Consider the following 19,015-nt stretch of genomic DNA (forward strand, 5'->3'; position numbering starts at 1 on the left):
AACATTTCACTGTTTCATTTACACATTCACATCCCTCTTCCAAAAACACTGAATCGGCTCCTTCATGTGACTTGAATGCTTCATAACGTTTTCCCTGAGGTTCATGGTCTATGTTGTTGTTATCAGTGCTGTCAACAGAAATGACTACTACAACACATCTCAGGGAATGACAGGAAAATAAAATGTTGCTTCTGTTGACCTATTACACAGCTAATCTACAACATCAAACACACAAGCATACTGCATATAGATGGAATGATACAATGTATAAATACTTTCATGGTCCTGGTTTCATAAGAGCTATTTCTTTCTAGTGTATATAATTAATCATCCATAACCTCTACAACTCAGACATGGTCTTTCAGCATCTAGAAAGTAAATGCACTTTAGTTGGTGTGCGAAAGAAGTGTGTTTAACTTCTCTTTGACAGAGGGCAAATGTAAAGAAAGAAAATGAAGGCGGCAAATTAAATAAAAGAAAAAATATACACATGGAGAATGAAACGTGGCTTCCCCTTCCCCTCAGTTGGCTTTCCTCTTTTTTGTGCGAAACCGTCTAGTCCTTTGCTTGAAGAGGTGGCGGAAGTTGATGAAGAGCCCTAAAATTGTCAAAAATATATTTATATTGCATAGCAGTTATACTCTTTTACAGGGTTCCCACAGACATGGAGAACCTGGAAATATTAGGGAATTTAAACATATAACAAAATATTAACTGTAATAGCAATTTATATTTAGTTTATGCTCAAAATGCCTATAAATACATTGGACAAACATTGTGGGAAGAACCCTGGATCCACTTCTTTGCATGCATTTTGTGGACCTTACCCAAGAACATGATCACCAGGTAGAGCTGCAGGATGAAGGAAAAGCTGAGCGAGGTGCCAATGGCTTTAGGCAGAGGAATACTGAGGAGTTTGGTTTCATCAAAGATGGGGATGGACTGGATCACCGCCACGGCTGATCATAATATAAGGGAACATAAGAAAAGCTGTGAGTTACACGTGTACATTATACATTAATATCTCACATTCTCATTAACAACCCATCATGATTTTTTCCTTCTGGTAGGGCTAATCTACAGATTATGACTTGAAGACATACCTTCAGCTAGAACTCCGAGAGGGTACAGCGGTATCCATATGGTGTATTTCAACCAAGTCAACAACTTCCATTCCGTATCAATGCAAACCAACATGTAGAAAGGATACCTATGGTTCATTTTTACAAATGCAGGATTAGATTCATATTTATTCAACAAAAGGTCCATTTTAGGACCAAGCTGTAGGGCTCAGATGATTACAACATCAACACTGATTTTTAAATCAAAATAGAAAAATACACTATACCATTTAAAAAGTTTTGAAAGATATAGGTTCTTTAAAGTCTGTTATACTAACAAAGACTGCATTGATTTGATCAAAAATACAGTAAAACAATATTGTGAAACAGTATTATTTTTTCTATTTTAATATATATAAATGTGATTTATTCCTGTCATTACTCCAGTCTACACTGTCACATGATCCTTGATTTGATGCTCAGGAAACATTTCTGATTATTACCAATGTTGAAAACAGTTGTGCTGCTAAATATGTTTTGAGAAACCTTGATACATTTTTTTCTGGATTCATTAATGAACACAAAGTTCAAAAGAACAGCATTTATAATCTTTTGTAATTGTATGAATCCCTTTACTGCCACTTTTGATCAAATGAATGCTGAATTTAAAAAAAAATCTTAGTGACCCCAAACTTTTGAAGTTACTGGTAAGTGTATATCTATTTTAATAAAAAATATATATTTTATAAAATACAAAAATCAAATTACAAAAATATAACATTCAAAACTATTACAGATATGTATTCTCATTTACATATTGTCATATGAACTAGTTACATTGCTTTCAGCCCTAGTTTTGAGGGACTGACTGCATTTTACTATTTGCACACGGATGTGTGTCTCCTAGTGATAAACTGTGTGTGAGCCCACAGGAAGAGAATGATAGCGGAAGAAATGTGGATAAACTGTGGCTGTACAGAAACCACATCACTGATAAAAGAGCAAAGAACATAAAAACAGCCTAAAACCATTAACCTACATATTTATACATATACCAAGCTCAAAAGGTATACACAGGAAAATTTCTTTCAAATGTAGTATGTATTCTGTTGCTGTTATTCCAATTTAGGTTCTAATTTTCAGTATATTTTGGAAAGAGAATATGCATATGCAACTGCAAATAGGAAGTTGAAATTTTAGCACCAAGAAGAGGATATCCTTTAGATAAAGAATGCAATCAACCTCACCACACAAACTCCTTCATTTCCTCACCATCAGCAGAAAATGTCTCTTAATAAACATGCACATGTAACATACTACTAATTACCTGAATATCTCAATCATACTCCATAAATAGAAGACAAAGAAGACCACTGGCTTGTTCTGCATATCCGCTAAAGTGCCAAATATGACAAAAAGGATGAAGTTCCTCCCCATCACCTTTAACAAGAGGAATGTAAATACCTCATATATCTGATCATTCAAAGCAGTATATAATAAAGTGCATTTAATTGGTTACAAAAGCATGAGGCGCACCAGACATACCTGAATGAAAGCAGGCATGATTCCAGTCTTAACCAACCCAACAGCAGGATTAATAACCTCCATTATTGCCAGCATCTGACAGAAGTACATCACGTCGGCAATAGTATGAAAAGTGTCGTAGAAAGAATCTGTTGGGTTGAGAACAAAACCGTAAAGACCATACTGAACTCCGAGACACAGACAACTATGTTTTCACTGTTTTCACAATTTGGAGAACCACTTTACACCAACCAATTACAGTGGCTTTTTCACACTGCTCATAATTCATCTTAGGTTAACAATTAATCCTGGGTATTGATACGCTAACGTTTCACACTGTACATTCCTAGATCCTGGGTTAACATTCTTATTTGCATATGTGTGGTGTCAACATCATTGATTGGACAAACACAGCACACAACTTGTTTACATAAACTGCAAAAGCTGTGCTAACCATGTTTCTGAACACGGGTATCTTAACCTCCGGGGTAAAAACCTCACTTCTTATATGCCCAGTGAGAATTTACATTTTTTAACCAGGGTTTGAAAGGGATTTAGAAGCCCTAAACTGAATTTTCTCTGAATCTCTCTTTCTATATATATATATATATAAAAATTTGCATAACAGACCTGGCAGGCTTTCTCAAAAAAAAAAAAAAGAAATTCAAATGAGATACATTTCCTCACAATATCAGCAGCTAAAAAGCAGAAGTGTATATTTAAGCTGCTTACAAAAAGTTAAAAAACTAGACTAACCTTGCCCAAGAATGAACAGGCGTACAGTCATGTTGACAAATATCCAGGAATAACCGAGGAACTGGACCAAGTTGTACATAAAGAGAAAACCTTTTTTCAAGCCAAGAAAAGCTGTAAACACAGTCACATAAAAAGAGTAATGAATACATGGTTATTATTTGGTAAGCTGGACCAATGTGTTTACTTTCTACTTGAAAAAATTAAATATATACTCACGGTCCTTACGAACCCTTGACTCAATGCTGATTTTGTTCATTTTCTCTTCCTGTGTACAGAAAACCGTTTAACACATCAGACAGTGCACTTCTGTGAAGCTCCTCAAGTATAACAAATAATTTGTGTTTTTGGTTATTAGTAAACCTCTTCACCTTCTCTCTGAGCTCCATTTCTGCATCTGACTCATCCAGCCAGCGGTCAAAATCAGGTGCTAAAAACAGAGGCTTCTTCTCTTGTTTAGTGAGTCGATCCCACCAGACGTGCTCCTGCTTCTTTACCGTGATATTCACCTGCCGCTGGGTGGATTTGTGTTTCACCTGGGGACACAAACTTTTTCATGTCCCACGCTTCATTATGCAACCGAACATTTTACAGAGATGCTTTCAAAAATTTCTCACAACAGTATAAAGGATGATGGCTGTTACCTCAGGTTTAACAGGCTTTAGGAATTCCAGACTGAATTCATATTCATTTTCTCCTTTCGCTCCATGCCCTTGACCGAAAAGAGCAGAAGAAACATAAGTCACACACCCGGAAAGAAAGAGCATCCAGCTGATGGGTTAGTTGTGAGATATACCTTTGAAGTGAAGGATGTTCTCTTCGACACCAATACTGAGACTCTGTGCGACAGAGACAAAACGAGTACAAAAAAGTGTGAAGATTCAAGCTCCTCCCACTTCCTGTTTGATCAGTACAATGCCCTCAAATGCACCATGCATCAAACAGATTTTATAAAGATATCCCATGTTTTTTTTAAATCATTTTAAACTGGTTACAGTATCTGAAATGAATTGGTTTGAGCAATCACACTTATTAGTGTACAAATGACCAGCAGACCAATATTATAACACAGATTTTTACACTTTTCTTGCTCCGTGGAATCCCTGCTGTTTTCATGAGGTTTCAGTCAAATTCTATTACGTACTGAACAGTTTATAACAGCGCTTCTCAACTGGGGGCCAATGCCCACTAAGGGGCCTCAGCAAACTTGGGTGCCGCTGCCGCAAGATGAAATAAAGACAAAACGAGCATTAAATAAGCTAAAGCAACTAAAAATCATGCATCTTGGAATAAAAAATGTTTGAGAACCACTGGTTTTTTGGGCTTGTGTTAACGGGTTTGGCAATTAAAATGCCAAAAGTCATAATATTTTGACCTATGTATGGCATTTATTTTTCTTTTGCCATTCTGACATATTGGAGACATACTAAGGTAACAATGTAACAACCTTCTAAACTGTTTTAACATTTATCTGCATAAAGGGACGTCACAGCAAACCTATTAATATACCACAGCAATATCTTCCAGAGCTCTCAGTGGCAGAAGGATACTCTGTCTATTCACCTGAATTAGAGGACTGGTCAAACATGCTTTAACCTGCCCTGAGAAAGCAATTAGGGGGAAAGGGGGCAGATGCTCCTCCTGTGTCAGAAACTGGATTGTAAATAAAACATGCTCTGTCATTGTCACTGGGCCAGATGGTTGGTGGGTCCAGCAGGATCACATCCTGATCTCCCTTTTCAGTAATCTTCATTTTTATTCTCTGTGATCTAGGCTTGATGCAAGGTCTGTCAACAGTTCACAGTTCTGTAACCTACGATCTGGATTTGCATATATATTAAATGCAATAAATGCAGAATGAGAAAAGGACTATAATGAAAAAATTGCCCCAAAGCAAGTTTTTCTTACCTGTGCATCACTGATCTCCACTCGCAGGTATATCTCCCCATGCCGCTGCGCCCAGTACACGTGAGGTCTGAGAGCCTGCATTGCAAATATTCACATTAAATAATGCGCCTTACTCAGACTTAACAATGAATGACAGGCAATGTAGATCTTGCAACAAGCAGCCGGAAGACGTTTCCAAGCATTCTGTCATTTGTCCAGAATATTATTCGAGTGCGCGTGCGTGCACTTGTCTTGAACGCAACTCACCGCCCACTTTTTCAAATTCCGAAAGTATCCAATTAATTTTCTATAAAATGTAAAAAGTAAAACGTTTTAAGCCTCGAATCGAACCACCCGGCCATGAGACAAGTCGCAGCTTTCAAACATTTATTTAAAAAAAAAACGGAAATCGGAGAAAAGGACCACGGTACTAGGCAATGAACTACGTTACCCATGAAGCACTGCGAATGACGTAATCGAACAAATGAACTACATGCGAAATGAGGAAATAAATACAATGTGCGATACAAACCTATCAATTTATCGATTTTTATTATAAGTATGAAATATTTAAAATATTTAATATCCGATACTTGAGCTGCCCTCACGATTATGAGTAGCACAATTCGTCACTGGGAATTATATTTTTTTAAATGAAGTTCAAATTATATTTCATTCTCACAAATAAATGCGTATTATATGTAGGAATATTATATGTTTGACGGCTTCATATGTCATTTTACTCGGTACTTCCAGCCAGCGACGGCGCTGTGACGAAGTTTGTAACAGCTCCAGTGTTTACGGAAGTAGACAAAACGTGAAGAATGAGCGAAGACTGAACAGACTCTAGACTTACTGCTACTTAAATGTGCAGTTTAACTGTCCAATAAAATTCATCTCGAAATACATTTCATATATGAATGATACAAATATCATACCTTACAAGCGAAATACTTTAGACAGGGGAAATTCACCAAGGATAAAAAGTCTTGTATAGTTAACTAGATTAAGTTTTATGTTTTTACGATGCAGCAGAATTCTGAATCTGATCATAAACAACTGGACTTGCAAACAAATAGTAAAAAATTTAATGTTCTAGTTGGTTTGACTGGTAGTGTAGCTGCACTCAAGGCGCCTTTGTTGGTAACACAACTACTCGAGATTCCAGGTGTAAGTATATTATATCTAATTTTAGAGCGTTTCTGCCAATGTCACTGTCATTTCACACATTTATCCACTAGGTTGTGGTATTTGTTGTAACATAGAAAGTTTTTCATATATGATATGACTATATTTTAATTTATAGAATAGAAAGTAAACTTTTTACAGATGTAAATTATGCTAGTTCTCTTTTAAGAGTTTGTATGTTTAGTTCTTATTTAAGTTAACATAGGGGTTATTTTTATATCATTTTAATCATTTTAAATAATGTATTTTGGTTTAAGTGGCTGTTGCATCTTGCATCTTAATAAAATAGAAGATATAAAAAATTAATAGTTTTTTTCCTTGAGTACATTTATTTATTTGTTTGTTTAAATAAATAACTAAATAAATATATATAAAAAAAAAAAAATATATATATATATATATATATATATATATATATATATATATATATATATATATATATATATATATATATATATATATATATAAATTATCTTCATATATTTATCTTTACTTTAAGTTTTTTGTCCTGTTCATTTGTTATTGTGAATTTTTAATTATTTGAAATCTGGGTGAAATTTGCATCAAGGTTAAAAGCTATGTTTAAAGATATGTTTTAGGGGGTGAACACCTCATTTTTTCTGTTCTGTTCTCTAGGTTGATGTCCGTGTGGTCACTACAGACCATGCCACTCATTTTTACGATATGATTGAAGTCCCTGTCCGTGTGTACACAGATAAGAATGAGTGGGAGGTAAGAACAGCCCTGATGAGGAAGCAATGCATCTTCACTATTCAGAGAACAACATAGTATTGTTTTCTGTTGTGACGTTATATCAGTAGCCAGATTGGTAGCATTTTTCATAGACGATATGAAGGGTTTTCTTTATATTTCTATGCTAGATGTGGACAGAGCGCTCTGACCCTGTGCTTCATATCGAACTTAGACGTTGGGCAGATCTGCTAGTAATCGCTCCACTTGATGCCAACACACTTGGTAAAATTGCCAGTGGAATATGTGACAACCTCCTGGTAGGTCATGTATTTATTACATTGTTGTGGCATTTTGTATGGATTTGCTTTTATACATTTTATACATGTGTTTATCCATTTTGTTGATGACAGACATGTGTGGTGCGGGCCTGGGACTCCAGCCGTCCTCTGCTCTTCTGTCCTGCTATGAACACAGCCATGTGGCAGCACCCTATCACTGCACAGCAAGTGGCCATGCTTAAAAGCTTTGGCTACGTTGAGATACCATGCATTGCCAAAAAACTAGTCTGTGGAGATGAAGGTATCTTCTAAGAAAGTGTATGGCTTTTATGAGGCTATTGCATTGATAAGGGAAAATGGAACAGATAAAAAAATTCTCATTCATGTGTGAAATCACTCATGCATTATTCGTTAACTGAAGATCAAACAGATGGAATCTGACAGGCTTTGATAAGCATGCTCCTTGATCAAAGAAGGACTTAATGAATTAATGTTTCTTGTGTTTTGGCTCGTCTTACATTCCAGTCTTGCTGTCTTCACAGGTAAAGGCGCCATGGCAGAGGTTTCAACTATTGTTGAAACTGTCAAACAATATAATCCAGAAACATCCCGAATGACCTCGGACTAAACATACCAGTGGGTAAAGAGACACAAGGTTATCTACGGAAGCCCATTTTTTAATAAAAGCTAAAAAACAATATTTCCAGAATAAAAAAAATAATAAATGGAATTTTATAACTCACACTTCTGACTTTTTTTTTCTAAATTGTAAGATAGAATCTCAGAATTGTTAGTTATAAACTTGCAATTCTAAGAAAAAAGTCAGAATTGTGAATGAAATTAGTCAGAATTGTGCAATTATTTTTTTTTTTTTATTTTTTTTTTTATTTGATAGGGACAATGCTCATTGATCAACAAACAAGTTACTTGCTGTAAACAAGCCAGAGTTAGCTACAAGTGTTAGTTTCCATCTTACAATTCTTAAAAGTCAAAATTCTGACAAATCTGACTTTTTTCAGAATTGCTAGTATACATCTTTTTACATCTTAGAATTGTGAGAAACAAAGTCTAAACTGTGAAGACGCAATTACCCTTTTAATTGTTTTATTTTTTCGTTGCAGAAACGGGCTTTCATAGTTATCTGCACAATCAATAAAGACAATTTAAGGTGTTTATGATATGTAAAATGTTTCATATTTTAGTGTTTTTCAATTATACGTTTCAATGTTAAGAAAAAACAAACAAACATTATTTTTCTGTTATTGGTTATTGTTAATGGTTGTATTCATTATATCCATTTATTTTTACATAGTAATTTCAAATAAATTACTAAATTATATTCAATATTGAAAATGTTCCTCATAATAAAGTGTCACATATCAGCATAGTTAAATGTCACTGTTGTTTAATCTTTGGATCTGCCCTGGTAGCTAATCCTTATTTTGAAACTAATTATGATAAATGATCAGAGGATTGCCACAGTCTGTTGTTAGCTAATGGCATCAGATTAATGTGCACAAAAGTCATGTAATGCTTATGGCAAATAAGAAGACAAATAGCATATAATAGTAGAATATTTTACAGGAAAACATATTTATGTTTGGTGAGGTTTACTTGATAATTTAACTGTTTTAAATGTTAGAAGTCTTTATTTTGACATGATTGTGAATGTGTGTTCTTTCACCCAGTGTGGGCCTCAGAGGTTGAGTGAGGGGCCTCTAACCATAACAGCAGCAAGAGATTTTCATGAAAATAGTCTCTGGTTGTGCTAGAAGATACTAATACACTTAACACCTCCAAATATCTTGTTTTGTTCAGGTACATATCCTGTTGCAGGTTACCGTTAGAAATGTGTTCCATCTGTTAATCATATGTGGTTAACCACCTTGATTCTCATTTGGCTAAGATATAACAGCACAAGCATAGATATATATATGTTTGTTTTTTTGGCACCCTTCAGTAAAGTATCACCATGAAGCATTTTCTGGCTGAAGTTTTCCTGATTCCTCTTCAAGCATGATTTGACACCTGTTAATCTGTGCTACAAATATGTACAAGATTTTAACAGTACTCAGATATTTTAAGTTTAAACAAAGAGGAAAGTTTAATCTGAAGAGAATCTGGGATAATAGAGTATGGTAGTAAGATTTTAAAGATTTTATTAAATCTAGGTTTAAAGGATAAAGTAGCAATACTGTTTATTTCTGTCTTAAATATTTCTTCTTATTTCTTAAAGTGTTGAAATGTTACATTTCCTAAAATATAACATTTTGAGCTATGTCATCTCCCCTGACTATCAAGTTCCCCTCTGTAACAAAGTAGAAGTTTTAAAGGAGAAATTCAGTTTTGCACTTCCTAAAACCTGAGTCATACTTTTAGTTAATTTAGTATCTGTGTACACATTTTTTATAACAAAGAATCACTGTCCCCAGTATTGCTGCTAGTAACATCATGCCAGCATTTAATGGAGTTTTCAGAGGAAAAATTATAGAAATGAGTGTAATGGGAAGCACACCAGATTATAATCAGAAATTAATTTTAGTCGGTATTTGAAACATTTTAAATGTTAAATCAAAGACATTCATTTGTATGTATAGGTTGCACCTATATGGCATATAGCCTTTATGGTTCTTGTTTACCTATTCAGTCTTTTCTCTCATCCCGAAATCTTTGCTTTTTATGTCTTTTCCTCAATGCTAAAGATTTATAAAATTCTATTCAACACAAATGCCTGACACTGGAGATAGAACAAAGGGTGTACCTACTGTATGTCACTGCAGTTTAAAAGAATTGATAACATCCTGCTAATGTGTGTTTAGGGATAAACAGCTTATGTGAACATTTATACAATCCGTGAAACTGTTTGAGACTCATTGTTCAAAAACAACTTTCATTGGACCTGTTAAAATCACACCAGAACATGCATATATATATATATGGAAAAAAGGCTATTTAATAAAAATGTTTCCATTGTGACAATGTACACCTTAACACATACCACAATTTGGGAAAGTGAAAATACTAAATATTATTTTCAATAGATGGTCTGAAGTCAAAATATAGAAATGAATTACTAAACATGCTAAATCATGTCATATGAAAGAATCAGTAGCTGTTGGGTCAGTCAAACAGCCATCATGGGAGATGATGCATACACTGGCACATTAAATTTTAACATTTAATGAAAACACTTGTTCATCCTTATTTGTTTAGCAAAGCAGCTGAGGTGTTGTCATCAGATGTAGTCAGCGCTGTTTTACACACAGTCCCCAGTCTGATGTGGTGTCCTCTTGTCATTGGCTGCCAAGCCAGACTTTAAAAACAGGCTCTCCGGCAGGAGGGGAAACGTTTATCGAGCAGGTGCTGGAAGAGTGAAATCAACTGAGTGTAATGTGGAGGAGGCTCCTATCTCTTGGCATGCTAAATGAGAGTGAAATATTCTTAGTCACATGTGGGCTTTAGACGGCACTGATCTGTGTTTGTCAAGGCCAGTTCACTGAAATGCATTTTGTGGAGGAGTGACAGGAAACTACATGGGAAATATATTGCGAAAGATCAAGAACTAAAATATTGCACAATTCTGGTGCAATTACGTCCACTGCTTTTGAAGACTTAGAGCAAAAAAAAAAATGGTTTTATAGTAATCTAATGAACAGTTTTTGTCCATGCCTGTACCTTACGTTTCATCATCATAGAAAATCTAATTTATGATTTTAAACTGCACACACAAAGGACTGGCATGCACACACGGGGCTCAGGTGTACCCCAACAGATTGCTTGATGTTGGAGGTGTCACTAAGGTTGAGTAAACACTTGTCACATTTCCTGCTTGTAGTCCTTTGGGGATCCTGACAGGCCCCTGGTGCTTCTTCCCCAGGTAGCTGAAAGGTAATACAGACATGGCTGATGTAACTCTACAGCTGAGTGAACTCATGGCTCCTGACTGTAGCTCCTGAGCTGGCACGGTTTCATCACTCATACTAAACATATCACACGGTTAAAGTAAACATATGCAAACTAGCACGATTGCTGCTGCCGCTGCTGCTAAAAAGGTACAGCTGTGAACCAACAGCAGGAAACATTTGAGAATAAAATGGGATTATGTGTTAGGTATCGTAAACTAAGTAGTAACCATTTTTAACAGCATTTATAAATCTAGGTTCATGTTATTTATAAATTTACCATTTATAATGCATTCAGTTAAATGTATTACTATATAAAGAAACTATTGGTTACCCGAAAATGAAAATTCACTTCCTCAAGCCACTGAAGATAGATAAGTTTGTTTCAGAGGATCTATTGGTGACCGTGGTGATTTAATGTTAAATTTCTCTAAATATGAAGGAGAAACAAACTCATCAATATCTTAGATGGCTTGAGGGTAATTAAATTTTCAGCAAATTTTCATTTTGGGGTGAGCTATTCCTTTAAGATGTGCCTGCAGAAAGTTGCAACCATTGATCTTTGCTATCTCCTAACTGTTGCTATTTTCTGTTGTTTTCTTCCTTGTCCGGAGATGGTTATTTTTAAGATATGTTACTGCAAAACACCTTACAGCTTATATTTCAGTGAAATAAAAATATGATTAAGGCATCAAACATTACAACCTCCTACAAGAGTCACATTAAGAACTTCAGGGTTATTGTGCATATTTTTGAGAATTAAAAACAACAAAACTCATCTCACCCCGCACCCCCCCTCCCCAGAACTGGTTTAATTTTTCACAACCATCACATTAACTGGAAGCACTCATGCCTTGGCTTCCTTTTTCCTTTATCTACCATAGTTATTACACAACCTTTGTTCTCTCTCTGAATATTGTTCCCTTCCTGAACTGTTTGGACTGTTTAGACACAATGGCAAACTAAATACTTCAAAATACAATCAAAATACTTTAGAACAATATGAACACAAAACGTCAGAGTACAGGTGTGAGAAAACCACTAATAGAAAATATTCTCAGAACTTTGTCTAAAGCATCTCTTAAAGGTATAAACAATTGTTTTTCCGATAATGTTGTCTTCAATAATGTTAGAAATGATGTTCATTCCAAACATATCTGGTCTTTAATCATGTTCTAATGTTTTAGTTCGACATTTGTGTAATTGTTTTTAAATGTTTAAATGAGATCATTCAAAAGTAACATTCCCATAATGTTTGCAAAGTGATAAAATGCAACTTTCCCATAACGTTTGTATATAATGAAGAAAAATGATGTTGTGAACATTCAGAAATAACATTTTGATAACTCATCAGGAATGTTACCAAAACATTCGTAGGACATATTTTTGTTAGCTGGGAACTGACTTGTTTTCATCTTCTCTTATAGGCTTTTATATAAAGAACTCCTGGTGCCATCTGTTGATCGGCATTAATGCATAACACCATGGAAACTGGAAGCACAAGGCATTGTAGGAAATCCTGTAGAGACTCTGCTTCTGAGGAAAGACCATCCCTTGGGGAACAGGGGGTCTTACAGAAGACATCAACTCTAGGCTATGTAGATGCAATCTCGCCAGACAAAAGATTAGACACTGTTGACAGATTTACTGTATCGTTTATGGGGTATTCTTCTTATATAATATTGTAAGTCCACAATTTACTCAATGATTAAAGATGCATCAGTATATATGGTGTGTTTTTCATATATAATACTTTTTGGTCCAACGATTATACATGTATCACTCTCAATCAGTCTCTCTTACTATATTTTGCAGGCATCTTGTCTTTGTTGTCTTAACAAATAAAGTCTAATTTTGGCACCTGGAACATTTTTCTCAACTGTCATGTTTTTTTTTTCAGAAATAAACAAAATAAAATAAATAAATAAATAATGTATACCAGTTACAATAGACCTACTTTACAGTAGTGATGAAAAATGTTTTGTGTGCATGAATCTGATTCACTCCAGATATCAGTTATTATGAAATAAACATACAACATAGATTCAGATAATAAATGACCTAGTTCTGGCCTCCTGTACCAATTATGGCCAGGCATTAACTCAAGCAAGACGACAGGCTTCAACAAACAACAGACAGCTGGAATACTTTATCTCTGCCATCTGTGTTGCGTCAAACCTGAAATGCAGAGATTCCTTGGAAAAAAAATAATCAGATTTGAAGAATCCTTTAGATTAGCCCTTTCTCATATTAAAGTGTAAAAATAGAGCTGTTGTTTCTTAAAGGGATAGTTTTTTTTTTTTTTTTTTTGCTATTATATGAACAAAACAGCTTAAATATTCCTCAAAATATCTTCTTTTGTGTTCCATAGAAGAAATTAAGTCATACAAGTTTGGAAAGACACGTGGGTGAGTAAATGATGACAGGACATGTATTTTCCAAATGAACAATCCCTTTAAATTTGAAGAGGGTATGTAAATCATTTATACTCATCTATTATAGTCAAAGTGTTTGCTCTTTAGTAAATGGTTGTGTGTGATAGTTTAAGTAAATGCATAACTGATGTACCTCATTTATGTGTGTGAGGTGATGAATTAAAGCAACTTTGTCCTTCCAAACAATATTTACTTTTGCTTATCTGGGTCAGATATTTAAGACATCATTCTGTGATTACAGAGAGCAATTTTTATAAGGGTTTCTATAATTAGAGGAAGTGATGCAGAAGTTATTGGCCATGCATGTTTGCCCTTAACCACTTATTGTACAAGATGATACAATATCTTTGATACTAGCACGCATATTGACAGCAAAGCTCTTGACCTTTGTTCCTTCCATCAGTTCTAACAGTCACTGAAGATGTGACATTTTATACACTTATTCTTATTAAGATGTCAAATTCTGTTTTTAAATAGCTGGAATCTTTCTGAAGGATGGTGAGAATCAAGTATTTTCAGCAGATCTCTTACATATCTAGATGGATTGAAAGTGCATAAACCTATTAGCAATGCATTATATAATTATTCAGAAAACTTTTTGTACCCTTAAGAAAAACTGCATAGGACCTCATTGCCTTTCATTGCACAGACTTAAAACATTTTAAACATTTTTCAGTATCTTATATTGTGTTCCACAGAAGAAAATAAAGTCATACATGTTTGTAAAGACACGAGTTTAACTAAATGATGACAGAAGTTTCATTTTGGGGTGATCTGTCCCTTTAAGAGAGAATACTTGTTAGATTGTAAAGTATTCAATTGTAACTACTTTCCAAAAGTCAAACATAAGGCTACACTTTCAGAAAAAAGAAAGAAAAAGAAAAAAAGTACAAAAGTTGTCACTGGGGCAGTGCCCTTTCAGAAGGTAAACCTTTGTACCTTATTTACCCCTATAAGGTGCATATTAGTACCTCAAAGTTACATAGTAGTACCTAAAGAATACATACCCCTTTCCACTCCAGTGACAGCTATTGTGCCTTTATTTCTGAGAGTGAAACATATTTTTAAGCATATGTTTAAGAAAAAAATAAAGCTCAACACACAAAACAACAGCAGTATTATAAAATTAATGTGACGATGCACTTTCACAATTTTCTGGATTCCTCTACCCACATTTTAGCAGAGTATAACGAGTTCTTTTAAAGTGATGAATGCGCAACATTTTTTATTTTTATGTTATTTTAATACAAAACAGTGTTTATCCAGTGCACACACACAAACACACTAACCTTTAGTTAAGGCACTTTTTGTGCATTTTGAATAAGAATGACTATTAAATTTCATAGTCCAATCAGTTTGACTGTAGATGAACATAAACCTCCCCTTTTTTCTCTAGCTTCACCAACTTCCCGATAAGCGAGAACCCTTCAGTGTAAACATTGAAACGGTATTATCATTGCTGCCGGCAATGTTTGGACTACCTATCAGCACTGTTATGAGTCCTAACAGGGGGTGAAGGGGCTGGTTGCAACTCAGTAACTTTGTGAAGGAAAACATGAGCAGTAAGCCTCTGCACTTAGTTACGACTTCTCTAGTTTATGGTGATACACAAGTGTTCGACTCTTGAACCTTTTGGTTGTGTCGGTTTGAAGATTACTCTTTAAGGCATTGTTGTGTCATTCCTGGTCATGGGAGAATCGTGAAACTTGATTTCCTGTTTCATATTTATTATTTCATGCTTAGTTCAACATTCTTTTAGGTCAGCATGATCTATTGTTCTAAATTTTGGCAGGATAAGCAGGATGACTGGATACATGTGTGTCTCAGGACAGATAAAAAGGGAAGTATTACATTCCTCTACACAGAAATGTGGAAGGATATCAGTGTTCAGAAGAGTATAAATATGTTTTTAGATCACTTCTAAGATGAAACACAAAGACCTGTTAGAGAGTGTTGCATCATCTGCTTTATTTTGCCATTAATGTATTTCTCTGCATTTTTCTTTTCTTCTCAATATTGACTTTTGCACTAACAGTAGTTTACTGAACAAACACAAATCCGGCAGAGCAGATCTAACATCAGATATAAAGTCATGAGGTTAGTCACCATTCCATACAAGCCTCAAAGTGAAAAAATTTAATGTATAATCTGCATAAACGTATAATCTCTAAACTTAATCTGCATTACCAGTTAGACTAATGAGGCGTAGTGATCTTGCAAGTAGTACGTTACATAAACCAAACAGCTGCCTTAAATGGAATGAAGTATACAAACAAACACACCCCTTCATAATAATTATGGGTTTATAATTATAATTCCACACATTAAATAGATTACTCATATGGTGTGTTTTTATTAATACTTATGTATAATATTGTAGAGCAAGTGTATAGGCCAGGATATTATAAGTCCACTATTTACTAAAGGTTTATCAATGTTTTACATGTACCGGTTTCTAATGCCATGAAGGTATTATACAAGTATATTCCATATTTTGTTGAAAGCAAGATTTTTTGATCTGATTAGCAGAATGCCACTATTAAAACCAAGCTAGCAGATTAATGAAGTAACTGTGGCAGAAGTATAGATCTTACTCAGGGTAGCGCCATATTTAATTTTTGACAGGAATAAAACAAGACTCATGTCGTCCAAAACTTGTAAGACCTTAGTTCATCTTCAGAGCACAAATTAAGATATTTTTTGATGAAATCTGAGAGCTTTCTGACCCTGCAACTACCATGTTCAAGGCCAGAAACGTAGTACGGATATTAAAATAGTCACATCAGTGGGTCGACCTTAAAGGGTTACTCCATCACAAAATGAAAATTTTATCATTAATCACTTACCCCCATGTCGTTCCAAACCCGTAAAAGCTTTGTTCATCTTCGGAACACAATTGGACTATTCTGACGATGCTTTTCATACTTTCCTGGACCTTGACACTGTTATTTATTTGGCAGCCTACAGAACAGTCACAAGCCTCCCGGTTTTCATCCAAAATATCTTAAATTGTGTTGTGAAGATGAACAAAGCTTTTACAGGTTTGGAAAGACATGGGGGTAAGTGATTAATGACAAAATGTTAATTTTGGGATGGAGTAACCATTTAAATTTATGGAGCTACGAGAGTACTTTTTGTGCGCAAAGAAAGCAAAAATAATTACTTTATTCAACAACCTCTTTTCTTCCGTGTCAGAATTCAATATGGTGTCTAACCTGATTAGGGGAGATGCTAAAAAGAAAAACTGAGGAAAGCACTTGTAATGAGATCTGTATTTGAAAACTGTATGTAAGCGCGAGTTTCAAGTGTGATGGTATAATGTTCTCCAGGCATCACAGCTTTGTTGTCTCTACAAATAAAGTCTGATTTGGCATTTCACTACATTTTTCACACAAACTCTCATGTCACACAAGTTCAGTTTCTGCATCTGTTGTTAAAAAAAAGTGTTAATTGACAAAATAAGTGTTGAAATAAAGTTATAAATAAAGTTATTATTTCTGGAACTGGGTTTTCAATATTGTTTTGCAAAGAAGAACAGACAACAAAATGTGATGGTCAGAGGTGTTGGTGAGTTTCTATGTCAATCCCAAGTATACCGACTGGTACTTTGACTCCTCCATGAGTGACATAATGGCTTTGAGAAGCTTGACAAAGGAGTCCAGTTTGTCTAAGTACATTTCCTTTTTCAGCTGAGCAACCAAGGCAAGGTTTTGCTATCATGAGATTTTCATGTCAGCTCAAAAACTGACAGTTGGTGATATTTCCACACAGAGATGGGTGAATGGGCTTTTCAAGCATCACAAACCACATATAGGCCTACAGGATATGTTTGTAGCTCATGGCTGTTAAGATGCTATTTTATAGCAGTAACAACTTTTTTTTTTTTAAATTAGTACACTGTTTCCTGTTAAAACCCAATGTTTATTTACACCATTGTAGTGAATGTAAATCACTAAATAGTAGTGCTGTCAAATGATTAATCACGATTAATCACATCCAAAATAAAAGTTTTTGTTTACATAATACAAGTGTGTACAATGTACATTTATTATGTATATATAAATACAAACACATGCATGTATATATTTAAGAAAAATTATGTTTATATTATATATATTTATATATAATATAAAATATAATAATATAAATATAAAAATGTATATACACGTAAATACTTACAATATATATATTGAATGTGTGTGTATTTTTATATACATAAAAAAATAAACATGGTACACATACATATATTATGTAAACAAAAACTTTTATTTTGGATGCGATTCATTGCGATTAATTGTTTGACAGCACTACTAGCAATCAGTCTGCAGCACTTTTACAATATTTCCCAGGGTAGCAAGAAATATAGCCTACAGCAATCAGAGATCATTTTAAATTATTATTTAAAACTGGAAGATAGATTTGGGATTTCAAATAATGTAAAACAAATATTTTATAAAAAAAGTTAATAAGTTTTTTATTAAATAAAATAAATAAAGATAAAATTATATTTTGCATTTTTTTCAGTTCAAATTTATTTTAGTTGAGTTAAAACCAAGTGTGAAACTGAATACCAAGTCATTCTGAAAAGTAATGCTAATTTTCCAGTTAAAATTTGCACTCAATTTGTTTTGCTGATCATATGCTCTTTTCTGAAAAAAAAAAATGCTGATTTAAATAAGAATATAATGTAAAACAGAATTTTATTTTTTTTTTCACAGATTTTGGGACCTCTTAGTAACTTTTTGTAATAGTAAATTATTTAGGCTATGTTCTCTAAAACTCTGCTTCTTTTATGCAGTGCAACAAAGGCAAAATCTAATGAAACAGAAAAAACTAACATTTAAACTGCATTTCGTTTATGTTTGACTTGCACTAAAATATACAATGGTTTGTAAATTTGTTACAATGGTTTTCAAAAGAATCTCGTCTTGACGCCAAGTCGGACCTAATTGGTTAAAAACAACAAAACCGAGATTCCTGCAGATCATCTAACAAACACACTTCCAAATCTCTTTTCAACCTGTATAAACAATGTGCAGTTGGGTGCTTCACTTGAATCACTGTACTGCTTGGTGACTGGTGCAGTAAAGCTGCTGAAGTGAAACATGCAGTAGGCTATAAATCATAGAGGCCTGAAGCCTAAATGAGACCAATTTCCTGATTTCATTCATACTGTTTCCAGGCTTTTCTACACAATAAAATATACTATACTATACCATGCGGATTAAAACGAAATTCGTTTAAGTTAAAATGTTTCATGTTCATGTAACGAATGTACCTCTCACGCTTGGTTT

General features: G+C 34.3%; 2 protein-coding genes across 6 annotated transcripts; one reads left to right on the forward strand and one right to left on the reverse strand.

Annotated features, from left to right (window-relative positions):
* Positions 1-184: 184 nt before the first annotated feature.
* On the reverse strand, positions 185-5,464 carry hacd3 (3-hydroxyacyl-CoA dehydratase 3). Its single transcript, XM_042744129.1, has 11 exons — positions 5,247-5,464; positions 4,136-4,177; positions 3,983-4,057; positions 3,710-3,874; positions 3,558-3,606; positions 3,342-3,452; positions 2,607-2,734; positions 2,389-2,501; positions 1,104-1,210; positions 828-959; positions 185-598 (listed from the first exon to the last, which is right to left on the reverse strand). Exons 1-11 carry the CDS (start codon positions 5,325-5,327, stop codon positions 522-524), a joined length of 1,080 nt encoding a protein of 359 aa, XP_042600063.1. The 5' UTR covers positions 5,328-5,464; the 3' UTR covers positions 185-521.
* A 540-nt stretch (positions 5,465-6,004) lies between these two features.
* Positions 6,005-13,145, forward strand: ppcdc (phosphopantothenoylcysteine decarboxylase). Of its 5 annotated transcripts, none has more exons than XM_042744133.1 (6): positions 6,005-6,395; positions 7,050-7,145; positions 7,295-7,423; positions 7,517-7,685; positions 7,927-8,024; positions 12,714-13,145. In XM_042744133.1, exons 1-5 carry the CDS (start codon positions 6,252-6,254, stop codon positions 8,010-8,012), a joined length of 624 nt encoding a protein of 207 aa, XP_042600067.1. In that variant the 5' UTR covers positions 6,005-6,251; the 3' UTR covers positions 8,013-8,024; positions 12,714-13,145. The 5 variants fall into 5 exon arrangements, with proteins under 5 accessions (XP_042600067.1, XP_042600068.1, XP_042600065.1 ...); XM_042744134.1 differs by having other exon boundaries at positions 7,927-8,020; XM_042744131.1 differs by having other exon boundaries at positions 6,006-6,395; positions 7,927-8,039.
* Positions 13,146-19,015: the final 5,870 nt, after the last annotated feature.

This window comes from Cyprinus carpio, chromosome B18 (assembly GCF_018340385.1).
Source record: "Cyprinus carpio isolate SPL01 chromosome B18, ASM1834038v1, whole genome shotgun sequence".
Lineage (NCBI taxonomy): Eukaryota > Metazoa > Chordata > Actinopteri > Cypriniformes > Cyprinidae > Cyprinus > Cyprinus carpio.

Bases quoted from the DNA above. Each gene is read 5' to 3' on its own strand.
- hacd3 (XM_042744129.1), bottom strand. From the start codon at position 5,327: ATGCAGGCTCTCAGACCTCACGTGTACTGGGCGCAGCGGCATGGGGAG. The intron at 2,735-3,341 runs GTTAGTCTAGTT...TCAACCCAACAG, and splicing joins CCTGTTCATTCTTGGGCAAG to ATTCTTTCTACGACACTTTT. The intron at 599-827 runs GTAAGGTCCACA...TGACAATTTTAG, and splicing joins CCTGGTGATCATGTTCTTGG to GGCTCTTCATCAACTTCCGC.
- ppcdc (XM_042744133.1), top strand. From the start codon at position 6,252: ATGCAGCAGAATTCTGAATCTGATCATAAACAACTGGACTTGCAAACA. The intron at 6,396-7,049 runs GTAAGTATATTA...TCTGTTCTCTAG, and splicing joins AACTACTCGAGATTCCAGGT to GTTGATGTCCGTGTGGTCAC. The intron at 7,686-7,926 runs GTATCTTCTAAG...CTGTCTTCACAG, and splicing joins ACTAGTCTGTGGAGATGAAG to GTAAAGGCGCCATGGCAGAG.